General features: G+C 47.6%; 1 protein-coding gene across 4 annotated transcripts; it reads right to left on the bottom strand.

Moving 5' to 3' along the window:
* PPP1R10 (protein phosphatase 1 regulatory subunit 10) lies at positions 1-22570 on the bottom strand. Of its 4 annotated transcripts, none has more exons than XM_014446274.2 (20): positions 22487-22570; positions 21752-22267; positions 15956-16073; positions 15187-15273; positions 14931-15066; positions 14201-14252; positions 6456-6533; positions 6137-6313; positions 5608-5713; positions 5406-5518; positions 4385-4485; positions 3604-3748; positions 3368-3526; positions 3021-3267; positions 2829-2892; positions 2530-2724; positions 2326-2401; positions 2036-2149; positions 1277-1861; positions 1-1031 (listed from the first exon to the last, which is right to left on the bottom strand). In XM_014446274.2, exons 3-20 carry the CDS (start codon positions 16060-16062, stop codon positions 922-924), a joined length of 2652 nt encoding a protein of 883 aa, XP_014301760.1. In that variant the 5' UTR covers positions 16063-16073; positions 21752-22267; positions 22487-22570; the 3' UTR covers positions 1-921. The 4 variants fall into 4 exon arrangements, with proteins under 4 accessions (XP_014301760.1, XP_006103989.1, XP_023600932.1 ...); XM_006103927.3 differs by having other exon boundaries at positions 6137-6310; XM_023745164.1 differs by lacking the exon at positions 2036-2149.
* Positions 22571-22865: the final 295 nt, after the last annotated feature.

Raw genomic sequence — 22865 nt, 5'->3', positions numbered from 1 at the left:
TTAAATAAGCTGCTTCTCTCTCCACTGTTTATTATTAATGTACAAAATATACAAAACCAAAAGAAAAAATACTCATCCTCAAATCCATTGTGGCTCTAACCCAAGACCTTGCACAAAACCCAACCAATCCACTGTTTTCATAGAAAACAACTGATACGAGACGGGTGAAAGAGAGGGCTGTGTAAGGGCCAGTGTGTTGTTGAGTGCACCCAGGACGGTGCCCGATGGGGACTCGGAGGTGGCCTCACTCCAAGGTTCCAGGTGGGGACAGGAAGTGTGTGAACTCCCAAGGCGGTGCATGTAGTGTGACTGTCGGGCCGGCGTGCCGGGCTTCAGTTCATGCACAGCTGGTCTCCCCGAAGTGTCTGCTTCCAGCATGAGCTGTGTGTGCAGGGTAGACCGCCACCAGCCGGCCGCGACGCAGATGCAGCCGCAGCGCTCACAGAAGTCTGACCTCGCCGAGAAGGGCTCAGGATGTGTCCCTCCGGTGTGCAGTGGGAGCCCTCTCAGTGGCGTGGGATATCCGATAGCCCCTTTGGTCATCTCCCCGCCCGAGGAATGGTGGTCTTGGCTGGGATGGTTTGGGAGGGCAGCTGATCCCACGTCAGAGCTCCGTGCACGGGGAGGACTGGCACAGGCCAGGTGCCCTCGGGCATCAGAGGTAACACTGGAAAGGAGCTGGGCTTCCAGGGCAAGTCTCCTCAGAAAGTGAAGCCAGCCGAGTCTCCGAGCCTCCTCTTCGCAGGCAGGGCAGAGCGGGTCTAGTCCTCCGCCTGGAGGAGCGTGTACATGGGGTGCACCAGTGATCAGAAACCCCAGGACTGAGCAGTGGGGACCGAGGAGGCCGGCTCCTCCTCAGCTGGGGAAGGGACAAACGGGCCTCACAGAAGCCATAACAGTGTGGGGGGGCAGACGGGGTCCTTAGGGCAGGGGGGGCCCGTTGACCCCCGGATGGTAGAAGGCACAGCTGTCCTCATAGCGGCAGTTGCCCTTCATCATAAAGTGTCGGCAAACGGGGCGGTTGGACATGTCTGAGAAAGAGGGTGGACGGTTAGGGAGATGCTAGGTCACCACCACCCTCACCCCCTCCACAGCCATGAAGCCAGAGAATGTCTTTCAGAGAGAGAGCCTGGGGGTGTGGGGGAAGGGCTAGGGTAGGAACAGCCACACATGCTGGGACAGGCGGCCTCAGGTTCAGCCCAGCACCCCCAGGTAGTGACACTCCCAGTCTGTGGGGGTCCAACAAAAGTCACATAGGGGCAGGGCTCATCCTCACCTCCTCCATGGCTGTGGCCTCCATCGTGCCCTCGGTGGCCCCCTCCTCCGTGGCCAGGGCCATTATGGCCACGGTGCTCATGAGGAGGTGGTCCTCGATGATCATGGCCTCGGTGACCAGGGACATCATGAGGCCGGTGGCCATGGGGTCCCCCATGTCCAGGACCTTCGTGGGGGCGATGTCCACCATTTCCACCCATGCCCCCACCAGGGCCTTCATGAGGACGGTGGCCACTGCCACTGCCCATGCCCCCACCAGGGCCTTCGTGGGGACGGTGTCCTCCACCCATGCCCCCACCAGGGCCCCCTCGTCCGTTTGGGGGTCCTCCTCCAGAGCGACCTCCTCTGGCTCCTCGAAATGGAGGAGGAGGGGGAGGAGGTTCATTTCCCCCTCGACCACCACGACCTCTATGGTATGGTCCAGGTCCAGGTCCAGGTCCAGGTCCAGGTCCCCCCCGCATCGGGCCACCCCGCATGGGGTCAGCAGGGCCATCCCAGAAGGGATCACCGCCCCGGGGAGGGGGTGGGGGACCCAGGAGACGTGGACCCACTGGCCCCCCAGGGCCTCCAGGGCCTCCATGGGGACCTGTTAGGAAAAAAAGGGAGACAATGTTACACTCAGGGACTGCTCCCTCTCACCCTAAGCCACCTCCCCCCCACCCTACGCCACCTCCCCGCTTCTTCTGGTCAATCCTACACTATTACCAGACCACAGGTTAGCAGATAAGCCCATTATTCCAACACCCCAGTCACCGCCTACCTGGCATAGGTCCCCCAGGGCCAGGGGGGAAGTGCTGCATTCCCTTGGGGCCCCCAGGGCCTCCTTGTGGGAAACCATTGGCTATTGGGCCGGGGCCTAAGAGTCCATGTGGCACTGTTAATGAAAAGAGTCAAATAGTCAGCAAGAGGCTTCTAGAAGAGTGACATCCTTCCCGCTTACGTGTACCCCAGGGATCCTTGAAGACCAGCTGGCAGGGTCTAATCTCCATCCCATCCCCATGTCTGACCACCGACCGCATGCAGCCCAGCCCTGGCTGGCCCTGACCTTACCCAGCATCTGCTTGATCTTGTCTGAGTAGTCTGGTTGCTTCAGCAGTTCCTCTGAGGGGTGACTATTTGGGCTACCCTAGAGAGCAACAGTCCTCATCAGCAGAGAAAGGGAGAGCCCAGAGGAGGGACGCAGGAAGAGGAGGAGGACTGGGGTGCGGGGAGGGGCGTGGCAGACAAAGCAGAAACGAGGATGAGGGCTCATACCATGATGGAGGTGAGGATCTCCTGGACACTGATGCCTCCTCCTCCAGGGCCCTGGGGGCTCTTCCCAGCACCCATGCTTCCCATAAGATTGGCCAGAACAGGAGGCAACTTGGAGCCACCTGCCCCATCAGGTGAGCCACCGGCCTCCCCAGGCTCCAGGGTCTCAACATATGGAGTCTCATCCATGGAACATTCCTGAGAGCAGAGCAGAGCAGTGAGGACAACCACAGAATGAAGGGGAGTCACGCACAACAGCTGCATCAGCATCCGTCACAGCCCCGTCGTCACTTCACACTCACCTCGTCCAGGGGGATGAGCTTCGGGGGGACGGGCTCGTAGGGTTCAGGGTCTGGCTCGTGAGGGCTAGCATGAGTGCGGGGGGGAAGCAAAAAAAAAGAATGATGGTCAAATTATTGATCCAGGCCCTCGAATTTCTTCCTAACCTCCACCTCTCCGTAATCAACCCAGGGCAGGCACCCCATTCTGCTCACCTTTCCTTGTTCAGGAAGAGCTCCTGAAGGATTCCTTTCTCCCGCTCAGCCTGGATATACCGCTCCTGGCTGTTGCTTCCAGGGGTGACAAGAGGTGAGGGCAGAACCAGGGGCCGGGGGCACACCCACGGCACCTTCTCCTCCATGTTGTCATGGCTCAGACGCCGGGCCGTCTCAAATGCATGTCTGTCTGACAGTAACTCTCGCTTAGCTGCCTCGCCAAAGTCCTTGATCTTATTCACATTTACTATTGGCAAGGAGGAAAAAAGCAAGAGGAAGAGTAAGCACAACCAGCCCTTTTGAAACGCTCTATGCCCGCCTATTAGATAGTCAACTCGACTTCTAACCTCGTTCGGTTTCATCCAGTTCAAAATAGAAGTATTCCCTCAGCTTGCCCTCCTCAGGCCACGTCACCGTCTTCCTCTTCCTGCCTTTCCGCGTCAGCTGGCTGGGATCGCCAGGACTCTCCACTGGTTTTGCATCCAGAGCTCCTGGCTCCAAAGAGGCTGTAAGCAGGAGAGGTTTCAGATGCAGGTCCTTCCCCTTGGGAAACCCCCCAGCCTGGCCCAGCCTCTGGACTGACCTGCGTCCAGCAGCTCTGGGACCTCCACAGGGGGAACTGGGGTCCCTGGACGGTCGGTGTCCATAGCCTCAGGAGGTGCTGGCTCTGGGGAAGAAGGTTTGGCTGTGCTTGGCTCTGTGCTTGTTTTCCCTTCAAAAGGGCTTGGCTATTGTGAAAGGAAAAGAAGTTAATGAGCTGACAGAAAAGCTCAGGTCAAGGCAAGGCAGTTAGTGCGGGGTCTGGGGCAGGACCCCCAACAGTTCATATAAACGAAGGTCTATGTCAAACACTGCCCACCGTCACCAGTCTGCATCAGACAAACTCCTTTTGCCCTCCCCAACTCCGAGCTGCTGGGCCCTTCTTTTTTTTAAGTGTTTTTATTGATTTTAAATATGTTTTTTATTGATTTTTTACAGAAAGGGAAAGGGATAGAAACATCGATGAGAGAAACATCGATCAGCTGCCTCCTGCACACCCCTTACTGGGGATGTGCCCACAACCAAGGTACATGCCCTTGACCAGAATCGAACCTGGGACCCTTCAGTCCGCAGGCCGATGCTCTATGCACTTAGCCAAACCGGTTAGGACTGTTTTTATTGATTTTAGAGAGAAACATCGATCAGCTGCTTCCTGCACACCCCCTACTAGGGACTGAGCCCACAGCAAGGTGCCCTGACCAGGAATCGAACCAGCCACCACTGGGTGCATGGGACTACCACCTGAGCCACACTGGCCAGGGCTCCAGGCCCTTCCTTTGACTTTACCTTTACACTCTGCCACGCCTACCACCCAGGGCCCATACCTTGGCAGCTGTAGGCGACAGCACCTTCTTCTTCTTCTTAATTTTGATGCCTGGAACAGGGGCTGAGTTGAGCGCATCCAGGAAGCCCAGGCCCTCCATAGCTACAAAAGGAAGAAGCATAAATGGAACCATCATGCCTCCTTTACAATCCTATTCCTATAGAACCAGTCTGGGCAGAAAAATGGGTCTGGGCAGACCCTGCCTCAACCTGGGACACAGTTAGCTCAAGGTGGCCAGGAAGCATATGGACAGGAAATTCCTGACATTATCCTCTATTTTTAAAAATATATATCTTTATTATTCATTTCAGAGAGGGAGAGAAAGAGAGATAGAAACATCAATGATGAGAGAGAATCACTGATCGGCTGCCTCCTGCACACCCCACATTGGGAAATGAACCGTGACCTCCTGCTTCATAGGTCGACGCTCAACCACTGAGCCACGCCAGCCGGGCTATTCTCTTCCTATTAAAGGCAGGCAAGCCATGGTTTTGGATATGAACTAGAGTTCAGGCACCTGACAGAGCCAGCCCTGTGGACATGACAGATCACCCTGCCAGCTGGGAGTGCCCCTAACCCAGTGATGGCGAACCTATGACACGCGTGTCAGAGTTGACATGCGAACTCATTTTTTTGGTTGATTTTTCTTTGTTAAATGGCATTTAAATATATAAAATAAATATCAAAAACATAAGTCTTTGTCTTACTATGGATGCAAATATCAAAAAATTTCTATATGTGACACGGCACCAGAGTTAAGTTAGGGTTTTGCAAAATGCCGACACGCCGATCTCAAAAGGTTCGCCATCACTGCCCTAACCAGTCAGTGAAGAGCACACCTCCCACCTCATCTCTCAGGTCACTCCTAAGTAACCCTATGAAACAAGCTTCAGAGGTGCAAAAATTACAGGGCACCAAGAAATCAAAGGAAAATGGAAGAAAACATTAAAGAGAAGGACCTCCCCCACCCCCCATGCATCCCATGAAGAGTTTGCTCCCAAATTCAATACATTCTGACTCACGCTGTGGCGGGATGATCTTCACTTTGATCTCTTTGGTAGCATTGGGTGTTGTGTTGAGTGGCTTGTACTTCTTCTCTGCATGGGGAGCAGTGTCTCCTGGGGCAGCTGCTGAGCTGTTAGAAGAGGAACTGTCAAGAACACTGCCCTTCTTTCTCGTGGCCTCAGACCCAACCCACTCAGAAGTCCAGCACACAGTCCCTACCTCTGACGCTTGAGGGGAATGGGCTTAAGGTTGTATTTGTCAGAAACCATCACTGCGCTGGCGTTCTTCTTCACAGGCACCAAAGATGGGGTCTCCAGCTCTAATCCTGGGGAAGAGACATGGGGTGGGGTTGAATTCCCACCCACCCTCTTGACTTTTTTTGTTGTTGTTAAAGATTTTTAATTGATTTTTAGAGAGAGGAAGGGAGAGGAAAAGAGAGAAACACCAATGTGAGAGCAACACATCGATCATGCCCCCTACTGGGGATCCATCCCACAACCTGGGCATGTGCCCTGACTGGAAATCAAACCGGTGACCTTTTGGTGCACAGGACAATACCCAACGAGCCACACTGGCCAGGGCCACCTTCTTGACTTTTCCTCTCGGTTCATCCAGCCTTGTAGAATCCCCTGAGCTTCTCCCGAGAGTCTTCCTCTTTTCCCACATCCTAATCCAGCAATTCCACCAGAAGGCCCTGGGTGTGCACATGCCCACAGACCCTCCCCCCGGGGCCTGCCAGCAGCCTCACCAGTGGAGCGGAACTTGGCATGACTGGGCGCTGTGGTTCGAAGAGACTTAGGCTTCTCCTTCTTCTTCTCTGGGGCCTCCTCAGCCCGGGGCTCAGCCTTCACCTCGGTTAAAGGTCGCTCAGGGGGCGTGGTTCGACCCTTTCCCTCTTCTTTTCGCTTTTTCTTATCTTTTTCTGCTGTGGAAAAACAAAGTAGAAAAAGATTTTATTGAGATCAAAGAGAAAGACTGCCAGGTAGCGGTGAAGCAGGCTGAAGACACTGGAGGCCACATCCCATGGGAGATAAATCAATACGGGGACAAAGGACCCGGGAGCTCACCAGCAGGCTGGGCACTGCTCTGGGAGCGGATGACAGCCATCCAGTCGTTGACGAGGACGGAGGCCAACTTCCGGAGCTCTGAGGGGACAGAAAGAGGAAATGCCTAAATAACTTAAAATGTTATCTGTACAGTAACAGAAAATAGAGATATCTGAACATTTATTACATTATAAAAACTACATCATATATTCAGAGTGAGCAAAAATAGGTTTACAGTTGTGAGTACATGAAACAGTTTATTCTTGTATTATTATTTACTTTTTATTGTATTATTTATAAATCTTTTACCCACCCCTATATATTTCCTGTAATTGTTACAACTTGAAAATTTTTTTTTAAAGAATGGTGTATTGCCTGACTGGCGTGGCTCAGTGGTTGAGCATCAACCTATGAACCAGGAGGTCAGGGCACATGACTGGATTGCAGGCTCAATCCCCAAGTAGGGGGCGTGCAGGAGGCAGCCAACCAATGATTATCATTATTGATGTTTCTATCTCTCTCCCCCTCAATACATTACTACTTTTAAAAATATATTTTTATTGATTTCAGAGAGGATGGGAGAAGAGAGAAATATTGATGTGAGATCGTAACATTGACTCACCTCACATAGAAGCATAGAGATTAGTCACAAAATTAAGAAGTGGCAGAATGAACATATACTCTTCCCTTTCTGTTAAAATTAGAGAAAGGAGCCCTAGCCAGTTTGGCACATGGATAAAGAGTCGGCCCTTGGACTGAAGGGTTGCAGGTTTGATTCCAGTCAAGGGCACGTACCTCAGTTGCAGGCTCGATCCCCGGCTCTGGTCAGGGAGCGTGTAGGAGGCAACCAATCGATGTCTCTCTCTCACATCGATATTTCTCTGCCCTCCTCCACCCACTCTCTCCCTAAAAAAAAAAGAAATCAATAGAAAAAATATCCTCAAGTGAGGATTAACTAAAAAAAAAACCCAGAAACTAAAATCAGGAGAAAGGTAGCAGAGTTCAAGTATCTGAAGGGCCACTAGCTTCTACAATGAACAGCATTGTTTGTGTTGTCCTGAAGGTGAACTTAATGCAAAGGACGCTAACTTAGCTTCATCTTAACAAAAGACTTTCTAGGCAACCTTTTTAGAAAATCAATTAAGTATATCAAGGATGAAAAAAGAGCTGAAAAACAGACCAATTTAGGTTTGCAGTTTATCTAAAGAAAAAAGAGGTCAGAGAATTTTAAAGAATAGAATTTGTTGCTCTTTCTTTTTGTACTCGGCAAATAACACCTCTTATCTATGGCATCTCTCTTCCTGACAACATTTCCACTTTTGGACTCATTTAATAATGAGACTGTCATATTAACATGAAAACCTAACTTTTCAAAACAGTCACACACTGGCAATTTCTGTACCTAAGGCAAGATGAATCCCAATGTATTCCCAATGCAGGAAAACCCTAAAATCTTTCCAGAGCAATTGATAGTATGGTCCAATGAGACTTCACTATAGTTGATAAGTACTAATTTCTGTATCCAAAGGAAGTATAAGAATAATTAAATCTATATTCAAAGAAGGCAGAAAAATTTAGCCAGCCGGAAAACAGGGACAATATATCTGACAGAGAAGGAACAACAGATGTGCAATGACTTAATGGGCTTTCTGGGATATATATTATGCTATAAATTATTATTACAGACTAGAGGCCTGGTGCATAAAATTCAAGTACTTGGTGGGAGGGGGGTCCCTCAGCCCGGCCTGCACGCTCTTGCAGTCTGGGAGCCCTTGGGGGATATCCGACTGCTGGCTTAGGAGTGGGCCTAAGCCGGCAGTCGGACATCCTTAGCGCTGCCATGGAGGCAGGAGAGGCTCCTGCCACTACTGCTGTGCTCACCAGCCATGAGCCCGGCTCAGGGCTTCTGGTTGAGTGGTGCTCCCCCATGGGAGTGCACTGAATACCAGGGGGAGCTCCTGCATTGAGCGTCTGCCCCCTGGTGGTCAGTGTGCATCATAGCAACTGGTTGTTCCGCCATTCGGTTGATTTGCATATTAGCCTTTTATTATATAGGTTACTCTGAGATGTCACAAAGATATTGAAGTGCTTTGTATCTAAAAGGACCTAAAAACTGGGAATTAATACAACTAAAATAATTGAAAGGTAGGGGCCCTGGCCAGTCTGGGTCAGTTGGTTGAGCGTCAAAAGGTCACTGGCTCGGGGGTACAACCAAGATGGCGGCATAGGTAAACAACTGAACATGCTGCCGCGCACAACCACATTAAAACTACAACGAGCCGAAACCGGTTTGGCTCAGTGGATAGAGCGTCGGCCTGTGGACTGAAAGGTCCTGGGTTCGATTCCGGTCAAGGGCATGTACCTGGGTTGTGGGCACATCCCCAGTGGGAGATGTGCAGGAGGCAGCTGATCGATGTTTCTCTCTCATCGATGTTTCTAACTCTCTATCTCTCTCCCTTCCTCTCTGTAAAAAATCAATAAAATATATTAAAAAAAAAAAAAAAAAACTACAACGAAAAGACAAAATGAATATCATCCAGAACCACGGGAAGGCCGGCTGAGTGGAAATTCTACAACTAGAAGGAAAGAGAAAAGTGTATTGAAGTGGGTAGGAGGTGCAGAGGTGTGGAAGTGTGGAGGTACAGAGGTGTGCGAAAAGGGCTGGCAGCTGTGTACGCTGTTGTCTTTTTCAACTGGGAGGGAGATACAAGCTCCCGACTGCTCTGAACTCCAGTTCCAGGAGAGAATTTGGGGACCCAGACTCATACGGAGAGAAACTGGACTGTCTGGCATCGGGCCAGAACGTGAGGGTGGCTTTCTCGCAGAGGTGCTTGCAGCAGTCATTGTTCCTGCACGGGGCCGTGAGACACAGAGACCTAGAGACCTATCTGGGGGAGGGCCGATGGCCAACCATTGCTGTTTGCACCGCCCCGTGATTCCCTGAGACCACTACCCACCCAATTTACAACCCCACCCAAGCTGTGCACAGAGGCTTTTGCATATGAATGGACTGGCCTTTCTCCACCTAAAAACCTGTCAAACTGTAGCTGGGTCAGAGAACCCCAGAGCTTCCAAAACAAGGCCTAAGGCTCGTCAGCAGCCTGCGTTGCTTCACAGCTGCACCTCATCTGGGCATCTCCAAACCCCAAACAAAGAGGAGGAATCTGCAGATCTCTCTGTAGCTCCTGTTGAGTAGCCTCAGGCAGAGGCTAAATTAGCACCTCCTTGGAGATCCAAGAGCCAGTCTACCCAGTGGTCAGAGCGAGACCATCCAGATTACAACTTTTCACATCCATAAGAGACACACTCAGGGGGCAGACTCAGTGAGCGCGAAAGCCCCACTGAATCAAGTCCTGCCCCATAAGGGTGTCTCCAGCACAGAAGTTCTCCCACCGTAGACACAGCTGGTCCTCACATCCAATTGGCCTGGAGGTCAATTCCTCCCAGTGATACCTACAACAATCAAGGCTTAACTACAACAAGACTGTGCACACGCCCACAAAGGGGTGCACCAAGAGTGTCCACCTCAGGTAATTAGGGAGGCTGAGCCACTGGGCCCTATAGGACACCTAGCACACAAAGCCACTCTATCAACACAGGGAAGCAGCCAAAATGCGGAGACAAAGAAACAGGTCACAAATGACAGAAATGGAGGAAAGCAAACTACTGGATATAGAGTTCAAAACCACAGTTATAAGGCTACTCAAGAATCTTCTAGAAACCTCTGAGAAATTTAGTGAGACCCTCAAGGATATGAAAAAGGACCAATTAGAAATTAACCCTTTGCACTCCGATGTCCCCTCTCAGGGGACATCGGAATTCTAGCATATCACTCGGATGTCCCCTCTGAGGGGACATTGCAGTTTATTAGTGATTAAGGGGAATTGAGTTATTTCAACGCAACTTTTTGAGACATGCATGTTTCCCTGAAGTTTTATCTTGAAATGGCACAAGAAATTAAATCAAAATATCGTAAAATTACTAAGATATATACAAGAAATGTCAGCAGGTTTTGTGTCGGATTAAACAATAAACTACATATTCCCGATGTGGGACAAAGAAAACGGGACTGCATTGTGTGTTCTAACAGGAAAACACCTGGTGGCAGGCGTCAAACCACTTATTACTGTCAAACATGCACTAATCAGCCTGCAATGCATATTGGGGAGTGTTACAAAACTTATCATACTGTACAAAATTATAAACAATAAAATATTGTTTTTTTTGCAAATATACATTCCTTGATGTCACCCAATTCATGTAAGTCCAATATCATTATAATACGTTACTTGGTTCCAAAATTATACTAAATAATACGAGGGTCTGTAAATGCACGTTTCCGCCGCAAAGTAGCGTCGAGTAGCTGGTAGCCAATGTCCAGAATGGTTCGGAGTGCAAAGGGTTAAGCATACACTGTCTGAAATAATGAATATTATACAGAGATCCAACAGCAGACTAGAGGATCCCAAGAATCAAGTCAAAGATTTGAAATACAAAGAAGCAAAAAACACCCAACCGGAAAAGCAAAAGGAAAAAAGAATCCAAAAATACGAAGATAATGCAAGGAGCCTCTGGGACAACTTCAAGCATACCAACATCCGAATTATGGGGGTGCCAGAAGAAGAGAGAGAGCAAGATATTGAAAACCTATTTGAAGAAATAATGACAGAAAACTTCCCCTACCTGGTGAAAGAAATAGACTTACAAGTCCAGGAAGCGCAGAGAACCCCAAACAAAGGAATCCAAAGAGGACCACACCAAGACACATCATAATTAAAATGCCAAGGGCAAAAGACAAAGAGAGAATCTTAAAAGCAGCAAGAGAAAAACAGTCAGTTACCTACAAGGGAATACCCATACGACTGTCAGCTGATTTCTCAACAGAAACTATGCAGGCCAGAAGGGAGTGGCAAGAAATATTCAAAGTGATGAATAGCAAGAACCTACAACCAAGAGTACTCAACCCAGCAAAGCTATCATTCAGAATTGAAGGTCAGATAAAGAGCTTCACAGATAAGAAAAAGCTAAAGGAGTTCATCACCACCAAACCAGTATTATATGAAATGCTGAAGGGTATTCTTCAAGAAGAGGAAGAAGAAGAAAAAGGTAAAGATAAAAATTATGAACAACAAAGTGACAACAAATACATATCTATCAACAAGTGAATCTAAAAATCAAGTGAATAAAAAATCTGATGAACAGAATAAATTGGTGAATAGAATCGAATCAGGGGCATAGAAAGGGAGTAGACTGACAATTCTCGCGGGGGAGTCTGGCGGGTACGGGAAGAGACTAGACAAAAATTGTACACCTATGGACGAGGACAGTGGGAGGAGGGTAAAGGCAGGGGGTGGGGTGGGAACCAGGTGGAGGGGAGCTATGGGGGGAGAAAGAGGAACAACTGTAAAAATCTGAACAATAAAGATTTATTAAAAAAAAAAAGTCACTGGCTCAATTATGGGTCAGAGCACATGCCTGTGCTATGGGCTAGAACCCCAGTAGGGGGTGTGCTATAAGCAACTGATTAACGTTTATCACTCTCTCCCTTCCTCTCTCTCTCTAGTCAATAAAAACTTATTTTTAAAAGAGGAGAGCTCAGCTGGCGTGGCTCCATAGTTGATCATTGACTTAAGAACCAGGAGGTCATGGTTCGATTTCCGTCAGGGCAATTTCTACTCAGACCCTGCCCCACCCCCAGCCTTCAACACACTATTATCTGTGTCCCTGAGCTGCCTGAATTGTACATATCCTCCTATATAATAAAAGGCTAATATGCAAATTGTCCCCTAGACTGGGAGTTCAACCAGGGGGCAGGGCCAGCTGGCCAACTGCCCGCAGCCCCCCCTCAGGCCAGTCCCTCTCCCCGGCTGGCCTGGCCCTATCAGATCCCACCCATGCACGAATTTATGCACCGGACCTCTAGTAAGCATGTAAGTTCTTTGGTTAATTTAATCTCTTCCCGCCGCCCTTCCCCTTCCCTCTGAGATCTGTCAGTCTGTTCCATGCTTCCATGCCTTTGGACCTACTTTATTCGTCAGTTTATTTTGTTCATTAGATTCTACATATAAGTAACAGCATGTGATATTTGTCTTTCTCTGACTGGCTTATTTCACTTAGCCTAATAAATCCTTTATCTTAGAACGTGTTCCCAGTGTTTTCTTCTGTAACTAAAGGAATTTCAGAAAGGCTGGCCCAGGCCTGGATGCTCCCTCTACACCGAAGGGCCAAAGCCTCTTTCTGAAAGGGCCTCACCCACCGCTCCCTTTAGACCAAGAGCAAACCTTACCAGGGGATCCACTCTGTTAGAATCCCGCTCACTTGCGGGATACTAGGGTCTTGTGTTCCTGATTTATGCTTTGAGTAAAATCTTTGGGCTTGGAACCCTTGGGTACACACCTTTTTTTTCTTTAAAAAAAAAAAAAAAGCCTGTGATTTTCTGGAGCCAGGTTTTCTCTTCAAGCCAGAACTGTATGGCCATGGCCAGGAGCTCCAAAACCCTTTGTCTTAGAAGAGAAGAATCTGTTGCTATGAAATATATGATATACTCCAGGAGTTGGGATTCTGCCCATGCCCTACAGGAAGGTGTCAAATGGCAGAACTATTATATTATATAGAAAAAGAGAAGTCAATGATGATACTTTTTCCCCCAAAGAATTTTAAGTGTATGACTTTTGCACCGTATTTTTTAAAATTTTAGTTATTGACTAGAGAGAGAGAAAAACATTGATCTGTTGTTCCATTTATTTACACATTCATTGGTTGCTTCTTGTATGTGCCTGACCAGAGATAGAACCCACAATCTTGGTGTATCAGGATAACATTCTAACCAACTGAACTATCTGGCCAGGGTGCACCAAGAGTTCTTAAGAAATCAGCTTATATCGCCGAAACCGGTTTGGCTCAGTGGATGGAGCGTCGGCCTGCGGACTGAGAGGTCCCAGGTTCGATTCCGGTCAAGGGCATGTACCTGGGTTGCGGGCACATCCCCAGTGGGGGGTGTGCAGGAGGCAGCTGATCGATGTTTCTCTCTCATCGATGTTTCTAACTCTCTATCTCTCTCCCTTCCTCTCTGTAAAAAATCAATAAAATATATTTAAAAAAAAAAAAAAGAAATCAGCTTATAGTCCTGGCTGGTTAGCTCAATTGGTTAGAACATCGTCCTGGTACACCAAGGTTGCCGGTTCTATTCCTAGTCAGGGCACATACTAGAAGCATCCAATGAATGCATAAATAAGTAGAACAACAGAACAATATTTCTCTATCTCTAAAATAAAATAAAGATTTTAAAAAAAAGAACCAGCTTCTGGTTAAAGCATGGTACCTTATCTTACCCTAAATAGTAGAGAAATTAACAAATTCCATTCGAAATTGAGACCAGTAGACAGGGCACAGGGGACCGGTTAGAGCAGCAGTTCCCAACCTGTGGGTCACGACCCCTTTGGGGGTCAAACGACCCTTTCACAGGGGTCGCCTAAATACATCCTGCATATCAGATATTTACATGACGATTCATAACAGTAGCAAAATTACAGCTATGAAGTAGCAACGAAAATAATTTTATGGTTGGGGGTCACCACAACATGAGGAACTGTATTAAAGAGTCGCAGCATTCGGAAGGTTGAGAACCACTGGGTTAGAGGAACTAAATTTTCAAAAGGAAGAGAAAAGCAAGAGGAAGTACAAAGAGTAAGGAAGGAAGGTACAGTCCAAGGATGGGGACAGACAGGGAATTAAGTGTAAGTAATGGAGGAAGGCCTGGCCCCTACCTTCATCCTCACTTGACTTGCTCAGTTGCTTCACCAGTTTGGCTGTGTTGTTCTATGAGAGACGGGGAACAGCAGAAAGATAAATGCCAGGACAGTAAGGCCACTCCGAGTTAACAAGCCCCCAAAATCACTCACAATCTTTTCGTAGTCCCTTAACAGTGACTATGTGGGCATAGTCTTATTTAAAAACCTTTGTGGGGCCCTAGCCGGTTTGGCTCAGTGGATAGAGCATCAGCCTGCGGAACAAAAGGGTCCTGGGTTCGATCCTGGTCAAGGGGCACGTACCTTGGTTGCAGGCTCTTCCCTGGCCCGGGCCCCAGTCAGATGCATGCAGGAGGCAACCAATTCATGTGTTTCTCTCACATTGCTATTTCTCTGTCTTCCACTCTCCCTAAAAATAAATGGAAAAATATCCTCGGGCGAGGATTAACAAAAAAAAACACACCTTTGTGGGCATAGTTATATCCTTAGAACAATCCAGTTAGGTAGATACAATTATTCCCATTTTATAGATGAAAAAGACTGAGGCTCAGAAATATGGAGTGCCCCAAGGACACACACCATTTGAAGGAGATAAACTGAACCAAGTCTTCTGATTCCAATTTCCTATTTTTCCTACCATTCTACCTCACAGGCCCAAGATACACAGCCTCCTCAGAGTCAGTGTAAGTTTCTCATCTGTCAGGCACAACCAAAGAAGAGGCACCGAGGTAGGAAAGACGGAAGGTACCTGCTTGAGATGGTCCACGGTGAGTGGTAGGTGCTGCAAGGTCAACAGAATTTGCTGCAACAGGGGAATGTTGTTGGTCGTCTTTGAATATGTCAACCAATTGTTAAGAAGCTTGTAGCCACCAACATCAATAAACCTGTAGGCAGGCAGGAGGAGAATGTGATGCCCTTCCTGGATTTTGGAAGGATCACATCCCACACTCCTTGTTCCCCACCAACCCAGGAACCCCATCGCAGTCACCCAGATCCCCACTTACTTGACCAGTATTTCTGATGACTGGGTCTGCAGGAGAATGTTCAAGTAAGTGCACCGACTCACCATCTTCCGTGCCTCCTTCATCAGGCTGTAGGAAAGGGGCAGGTTAGGAACGGAACAGCCACAGAGCGCCTCTTCTTCCCACAGCAGAGCCTCTAGCCTGTGAGTGCACCTGCACATCCCGAATCACTTGGGACTCTGCTACAGTGGGAAGGTCACATGGCCTCTAGGAGGATGGGATGGATCCGGAGTGAAATGAAACCCACGGGAGGATGGAAGAGAACTTGGGAGACACTGAGTCTCTGATCTGGGGGGGTGAGCATCGCTGCTCCCCTATCACACAGGCCACATCTGATTCTGCTCGCAGGTAAAGTGTCCCAACCCTCAACAACCAGCCTTTAGTGGCCTGTTCAGGACGGGCTTAGCCATTTGCTCCCCCTGGGAAACTTAAGGATCCCTGAAGGAAATGACAGTTTGGGGATGTGAAACCTGATCAACCCAAAACAGAACCAAGAATTCCATCACCTGGCTCCCTGCTTCCTTCCTTCCAAAGGGTGACTCCCTTGTGACGGTGGATATCCAAATATCTCATTCCATTATAGCCAGGAACCAAGGGCTCACCTTTTCCTATCACTTATTCTAAAATTACTGGATTTCAATCCTATCCCACTGACTTTCCCTTTCCTCTCCAGGAACACCTCGGCCTGTCTACCTTAATTACAACACACAATATCCTCCACCTGCAACAAATTTGAAAAGGACAGACTCACCTGAAGATCTTGGAAATCCCATCCGCACTCTTGACTTCCCCATCTCGGTTAAGGAAGCTATCCAGGCCCTTGAGAAGCTCTTTGGGGTCTATGGGACCCGAACCCATGATCGAAGTTTCTAGGATGAGAGGACAAAACAAACCAACAGAATAAACGGGCGGCAAGGACAGTGCCAGTATGCCCTCTAATAAATTCCATTTACACATTTGATAAAACATAGTGATGAATTATTCAATTTATGTTCAACTACACTCACCATTTTTAAGAAAAATCAACACAGACCATTGCCAGCACTGAGCAAACAGCCCTGGCAAGTTAAGCACGACTATGACTAAAGGGAAGACACCCTTCTCTCCCCTCCCAGGTATAGCCTTCCTAGGACAGCTGAACTCCATTATAGTATAGAGCTGACACATTCCTCTAACAAAATGCTCAATTCTCAGAGGTATTTTTGCTTATTAAGTCCTGTCTCTCCTTCATTGCTGGTAAATCTGGTTTGAAAACAAAACAATACTGTGACTTGGTAAGAACTGGGCCAATCTTGGGTGTCGGGCTAAATGTGCTAAAAGTAATCGATTCCTTTTTATCTTAGCCCACAAGTGGCAGAATATGTGCTGCTTGCACCAGTCGACAATCTCGGCTAAAGTGATAGGTGACAGAGGAGAAACAAAACTTGAAAACAGAACCTTTCCTCAGGGGAGGTGTGGGTAGCTCCCAGAAATGGAGACAAATGGATGCAAAGGAAATCAAGCAGGTCCTCCTAAGCCTTAAATAGATTGTCTCTCATTAACCAAACACTGCACAGGTTTTTATTGGTTCAAAGAGCAAGGTTTGTGGTTTCAAACACAAAGATGCAAATCTGACCCCCTATTCCCAACCACCTCAAAATCATATCATTATTCAAGATCGCTAAGAAAGGCCTGAAAGAATAAAGAATAATGGCTGGGAAAATGCCATTAAATTTTAAGTAGCTAGTTTAGACCAGATTAGAAAAGGAGTTAAACTGCTGATATGGGACAGAGAATTGTGAAGCAATTTCTAGGCTAGAAACCAAGTTCCAGAGAGGAAGTTGAGAATCAATATGGTTCTGATTGGTCTTTTTATCCCCAAAGCCTTGAAACACCTCTGAGAACCAAAAAAGAAAGCTACCTCAGTAATATCTGCATTTGGGAAATAAAGTTAACACACTGGGTGGGAAGACAGCAAGGAGCGGCCCACCTCATGCACACTGCTTCTAGCGCAGCTAACAGACCAGCTCCCTGCAGCAGTGTGGGAAAATCAAGGTTCTACAAAGCAACTATATTTTGTGCAGAAAGAGAAGTTTTCTTATAATGCAAATTAGTTCTCAGACAAAAAAACACACAACAGTCTTAACCTTGAAGTCCTTCCAACAAAAAGGCCAGTACATTTCGAACTGCAGAGGTCCTAACCACCTAGGTAAAAGGCAGAAGCAGGGAGGAGAGGAGGCTGGTTCCTGAGATCATGAACTGTGGGCTGAAGAGAGGAGGGAGGTAAGAAATGCTGAGGGGAGCAAATCTGGGTTAACTGTGCTGTGACTGCCTCCCTGGGACTCTACAAGGACAGCAGAACCTGAAGTCAGAGGGAAAAAACACTGACGTAGCACACCAGGTAAGACTGAAGTGCTCAGGCCAACTCCACTGAACTGTGGTGGTTCTTAGAGAGACAAACACAGGGATAAAGGAATTTTTCCCATGTAGTAATATACTATGTGATATATACACTATAAAGATATATAGATACAATAAAGGGAAATAGAAAACAGATTTCCCATCTACTGGAGGCTGAAAAAGCAATGAACAAATCTAAATAACATATTATCAGCAACAACATAAATACAATTTGACAAAAAGCCTTCAATTAAACTAACATAACTTCAAACCAGTCCTCCCTGAATATAGCCGACCCCACTTATTTGAGTCAAACCCAGAGTTGAATATACCTCACCATGGAGAACTCCCCTTTACATATTCAACTATCAGTTAAGCCAATAGGCCTGCTACCCTACTTCCTTCAGAAACTATAAAAAAGTTATCACCGGAGCTAAAATGATCCTTCACGTAAGAGGGCGGGAGACAAGAGATCAATTAGTACAGCGCTAAATTCTGTCCAGTGCCTTCTGTTCGGAATGGGACCCAGGAATTTTCCCATTCCCATTCATAAAAAGCAAGAATAGTCAAGAGAAGCTAGAAGACAAAGCAATAAAAATGTTAAATATTCACTTTTCCATTATTTTCCTCTATAATATTTTGGAAATACAATAAACAAAACTAAATTTTGTATCACAAGCACCAATCTTGTGATTAAAAGGTGAGTTTTCTCATGATAACTTTCCTACAGGAAGATTAGCTTTTACTCATTTAATATTAAGGACCCTGTGTCTGACAACCTAATTTCCCTCTTTTGAATTCAGTACATTTTAAAAGAAGTCCAAGATATTCAAGTGGAAAGGAATAAAGAACCTACATTCTTGGCACAGGCCTCCAGTAGAAAAGGCAATGAGCTGACCGACCAAGTGTCATCACATTACCTAGTCTTATGGAGACTGCAATGGAAGCTTGAGTAAGTTTTCTGGAACCAAAAGTAAGCCAGCACATGATATACTTTAATTTCCGTGAAGGCAGTACAAAAAGTGGCGGGGAAGCACGCCCTGGCCTGTCTCCACCTGGTCCTCTGCTGGGCTTTTCTTATGGAGGACGCTGCGGGCAGAGACCTCCACACGCATACAGGCACTGGGGAGAGGTCTACTGTTCTTACCAGAGATACAGTTTAAAAGTCCGGAAGTGACACCAATTCCTGCCTCCAAAATGAGGTATACTTGAGGGTTATTTCATTACATAGGGTGAAAAATGTTTAGCTTGGCTGTTATTCCATTCCCATCACCAATAAAACAGAACTTGATTGGTTCAGGACAAAAATTCTATACAAGTCCTTTTTAAAACAACCACAATACTCTTTCTAGAGGCAACCACAATACTCTTTCTAGAGGCTTGAGCATTTTTGGAAATGAAAATACTTTGTACTTAATCCCTCACATTCCCCTTCCCTTCTTTGGTGTTGGAGGCATTACAGCATGACTCAGCCGTGGACTGAATGATGTCTCTGGTGATTCCCAAGGTTGTACTTCTTTCCTAAGTAGTAAGCCCCTGGTACCTCAGTCATTTTGAAAACCTGGGTACATGAGCTCACCAAAAGCTTATTCATAAAATCACCACCCTACCCCATCCCCACAGGAAAGGATTCCAGAATAGAACTCTGGCCACAATCTACAAGGATCAGGTTCTCTGGAAGGATGTGGCTCCCTAGAAGGCTTTGTTTCCCATCTCCCATGTTAATGAAGATTTTATTCATCTCCTGCTCACTAGAGATCAGGAACCCCAGTGGCAAATGTTCAGCTCCCAAGGAAGGTATGCTGCAGAGGCATATGGCAAACTGCTTAAAAGATAAAAAAACTTGTGGTCAATAGACATGTGGAAGACACATCCCTCCCATGCATTCCAGAAGTTTAATAATTTGAGAATTCACACCCAGTAGAAAATTAGCCCTGAAGTCTCACCCAAGTCACCATGGCAGTTGTACAAAATGACTTTCCAGTTCTGCCTAGAACCATGATTCAATGTAGGACTTTAAAAAAGTAAAAGTATATGGAGAGACTGATAAAGATTTGACTTTGAAAAAGTAGAAGGAACAGGACACCAACTACCAACCTCAGGGCATGGTTTTTCAATATGCACCAATTGCTATAGCACTGCATGAGTTGAAAACGAAGACATTATTCTCCCATTTTAAGGAATTTCTTTTACAAAGTAAGGAAAGAAATTTTAAAAGAAGGTGGCTCTTGGGAATAAAAGAAATGAGGCTGTGAAATGTAATACCAGAAAGGTTTTGCTTACCAGAAACCGTAGCTTGAATCCCCCTGCCTTGAGTTTACAACTGCCGCCTCCTTTCCTAAGATTCACTTCTCATCCCAGTACCAACGTACAGGAGCTAAGCAACTGGAGAACCTGATACAGCGCTGAACAGTGCAGCCCCAGGCGGAGGGGGCATGAGTGATGGAGAAGAAATGCCTGCAATACCCACTCCCCCAGATGCTCATTATACAAAGCGACCCGACGCAGGAGCCCAAGGACGGGGCCTGCGCAGCAGTGGCATTGCTGTCACTCGGCCCCATCTGCCTGTTACTTGCACAAGCCCTAGCCTGTCTCCAGGATCCCCCAAGGCTCCCAGTCTAACTTTTCTACCCCTGGCAACTCAGGTGGGAATACTTCCAAGCAGTTGTGATGAGTAAAAGGTGAAAAGCATCAGGCTGTCAGTTAAAAAAACTAGAGCTGCCCAAGGACATGAGCAGCTTGAAGACCTAATTCCTGTGAGCTTTCTTTCCTTTTAAAATAAAGGCTTTAACAGACAATATTCTAAAGAAAGGAAAAGGTCTGCTCCTGGCTCCACGCCCTGGAGTGCAGAAGGCACAGGCTCGGGGGAGGGGTCCGGGGCGGGGGAGCCGATTGCATCAGCGCCCAGGACGCCCCTCCCCGGCGTTTCCGGGCGCGGCCGGCGGGGCGGGAGGAGCAGGAGCAGGAGGCAGGGCGCCATCTTGTCACGGAGCCTCAACAGGCCCCGCGCCGCCGCTGGTCACAGGAAAAAACACTTTTGGGGGGAAGGGGGGGTAAAAAAACAATAATAATCCTATCCCAGTCCCCCATCCTGAAGTCTTTGACCTATTTTGAATAAGAGCGTTGTGAAAGGAAAAGCAATTAAAATATTAACAATTTTATGCGGGGAAGAACTAACTTGCAATTGAGGTTCAACCTACCATCGACCACCCCCACCCTCCGAACAAAAGGAGGGGGGACTTGGACCCTCAACAGACAGGGTTGAGGACAAAATGGGAGACACAACCTGCAACACTGCTTGGAAGACAAAAGGACAAGGAAAGTCGCCATATTGAAGCAGGGAAGGAAAAGAAATCCTTTAACGACACAATCTCCTAGAAAGCTAGCATTCAAGTGCACTAAATGGCTTTAAAAATTATACTCCTGAATTCCACATTTCCCAACCTCCCCACCCTCTAGTTCCCATCAAAAAGTATCGTTAAAATGTTAACCTTTTGCTTTTAAATAACTTATGCAATCTCCAACAATTACAAAACATTTAAACTATTATCTTGTATGTACTGGCACTAAGATTATATTTTGTCCTGAATTAAGTGTCTTGCAATCTTTATTTCTAGATTGCCACCTACTTTAACCACAAATATACCCCAAGCACATTACATTAAATTGAGAGGATTTAACAATCTAAGTCACAGCCAGCTAGTACTTGTGCCCATCTCCTTACCCTGCAATCTTTATGTACAGATTGCTTATTAATCTGGCAAATTGAAAGGCGCCCTGCTCGTCTCACACACAAAGAAGTGGGCCTCCGGAGCACAAGATCCCCCATTTTTGTATGTGAGCTCATTAACCCTTTGGAGACTGCTGCCGAGGGAGGGCACCCTCCGTACAGCGCACTTGGCGCGGGCAGTCTGGCAATGGCTGGATTGCGAAGGGTTAACCGTCAAATCCTCCTCGCTGGCCTCCCGCCTGCAGGGCAGGGAGGGCAGGTGGCAGAGAACGAGACTTGGAGCCCAAGGCCCCTCTTAGTGGAGATGGACCGGCTCGGTCCTTCCTCCAGTCTCTATTTTGTTCTATGGTCTCATTTCTTCCTCTCATTATTTTTGGTTTCACCAAGGAAACGTTGATTTCTTGTTGCAAGGCTCGTTTTTCAAAATTCGACACTTACTATCCAATTTTTTTGCGACGTCAGCACCTCGGCTCAGGGGGAAGGGGGTTAAAATTTTGGAGAAAAAAAATAAACCCACCAACCGGAACCCAAAACTCTATTTGGGGGGCCTCATTGGATCAAAAAGTCTTTTAAAAAAAACAAAGGCCAACTCAGCATTCACGCCCCCCCCACCCAACTCCATTTAGGGAGGGGGGGTCATAAAAAAAAGTTCTGAGTTGATTAAAAAAAAATAAACGCTGGATAAGTGGACTTGGGTGGGTTTGGGGAGGGAGGGTGGTGGATTATTTTTGCAGTTATGTGGTGACGGTCCTTCGGCCACAGATTTCAAGTCCCAAGCAGCGTGGGCTGGTGGGTGGGCAAAGAGGTGGGAGAGGGCAGAAGACACAGTGGTTGGGCTGGTGGCTGCGGTTCCCCTTTCCCCCCGCTCAGGATCCTCTCAAGGGCTTAGATGTGGACGCGGCTCGTTTCTTTTTTCCTGGTGGCCGGCCTGTCTTTCTCCGTGAAAAGTCAAACCTGGGATAGAAAGAACACAAGGGGAGGAAGACGTAATCAGTACGGGCTGCTTTTTAAACACACCCCAGACGACCGCTTTCGCGGTCTCAAACACCTCCGTGTCCAGTCCGGAACTTTATATAAGCCGAAGCTCGTAAGTAAACGCATGCCAAATCCGTTTCCCAGGCCAACGCTCTCAGTAAAATCTTAACCCCCAACCGACAAGACACAAGAACTTACCTCTAAACGAACCCCAGAATGGCGGCTGTCCGCGCGGGCGGAGCCTTTTATACCCGGACACCACCCAGTGCGCCCAAATGTGTTGGTGCGTTTCCCTTGTCGCGAGACATTGTGCGCGAGGCGTAAATTCATTGGGTAACCCGAAAGACAACGCGCTAGCTGATTGGCTATCCTTCCTTCACCTTCGCTCAGCCCACTACCCACATCCCGTCACTCTCGGCACATTTTCCCGCCTCCTCCTGAGGAGGTGGGACGCGCGTGCGCATAACCGGAGAGACTAGCGCCTCCCTTTCCTCTGCCTTCACCACTTCCGCCCCCGAAAACATTTCTCATCCTCGGTTGGCGGAACCGGGCAGGCGCATGCGTACTGCGGGAACCT

The sequence above is a fragment of the Myotis lucifugus genome, unplaced genomic scaffold, assembly GCF_000147115.1.
Source record: "Myotis lucifugus unplaced genomic scaffold, Myoluc2.0 scaffold_521, whole genome shotgun sequence".
NCBI classification, from domain to species: domain Eukaryota; kingdom Metazoa; phylum Chordata; class Mammalia; order Chiroptera; family Vespertilionidae; genus Myotis; species Myotis lucifugus.
The sequence above is the reverse complement of the archived record's forward strand: the minus strand, read 5'-3'. Positions and strand labels throughout refer to the sequence as shown.

Coding starts and splice junctions, on each gene's coding strand:
- PPP1R10 (XM_014446274.2), bottom strand. CDS start 16,062: ATGGGTTCGGGTCCCATAGACCCCAAAGAGCTTCTCAAGGGCCTGGAT. Junction 2,725..2,828: donor AGCTCATCCCCCTGGACGAG/GTGAGTGTGAAG, acceptor CTCTGCTCTCAG/GAATGTTCCATGGATGAGAC. Junction 2,402..2,529: donor AGATCCTCACCTCCATCATG/GTATGAGCCCTC, acceptor GTTGCTCTCTAG/GGTAGCCCAAATAGTCACCC.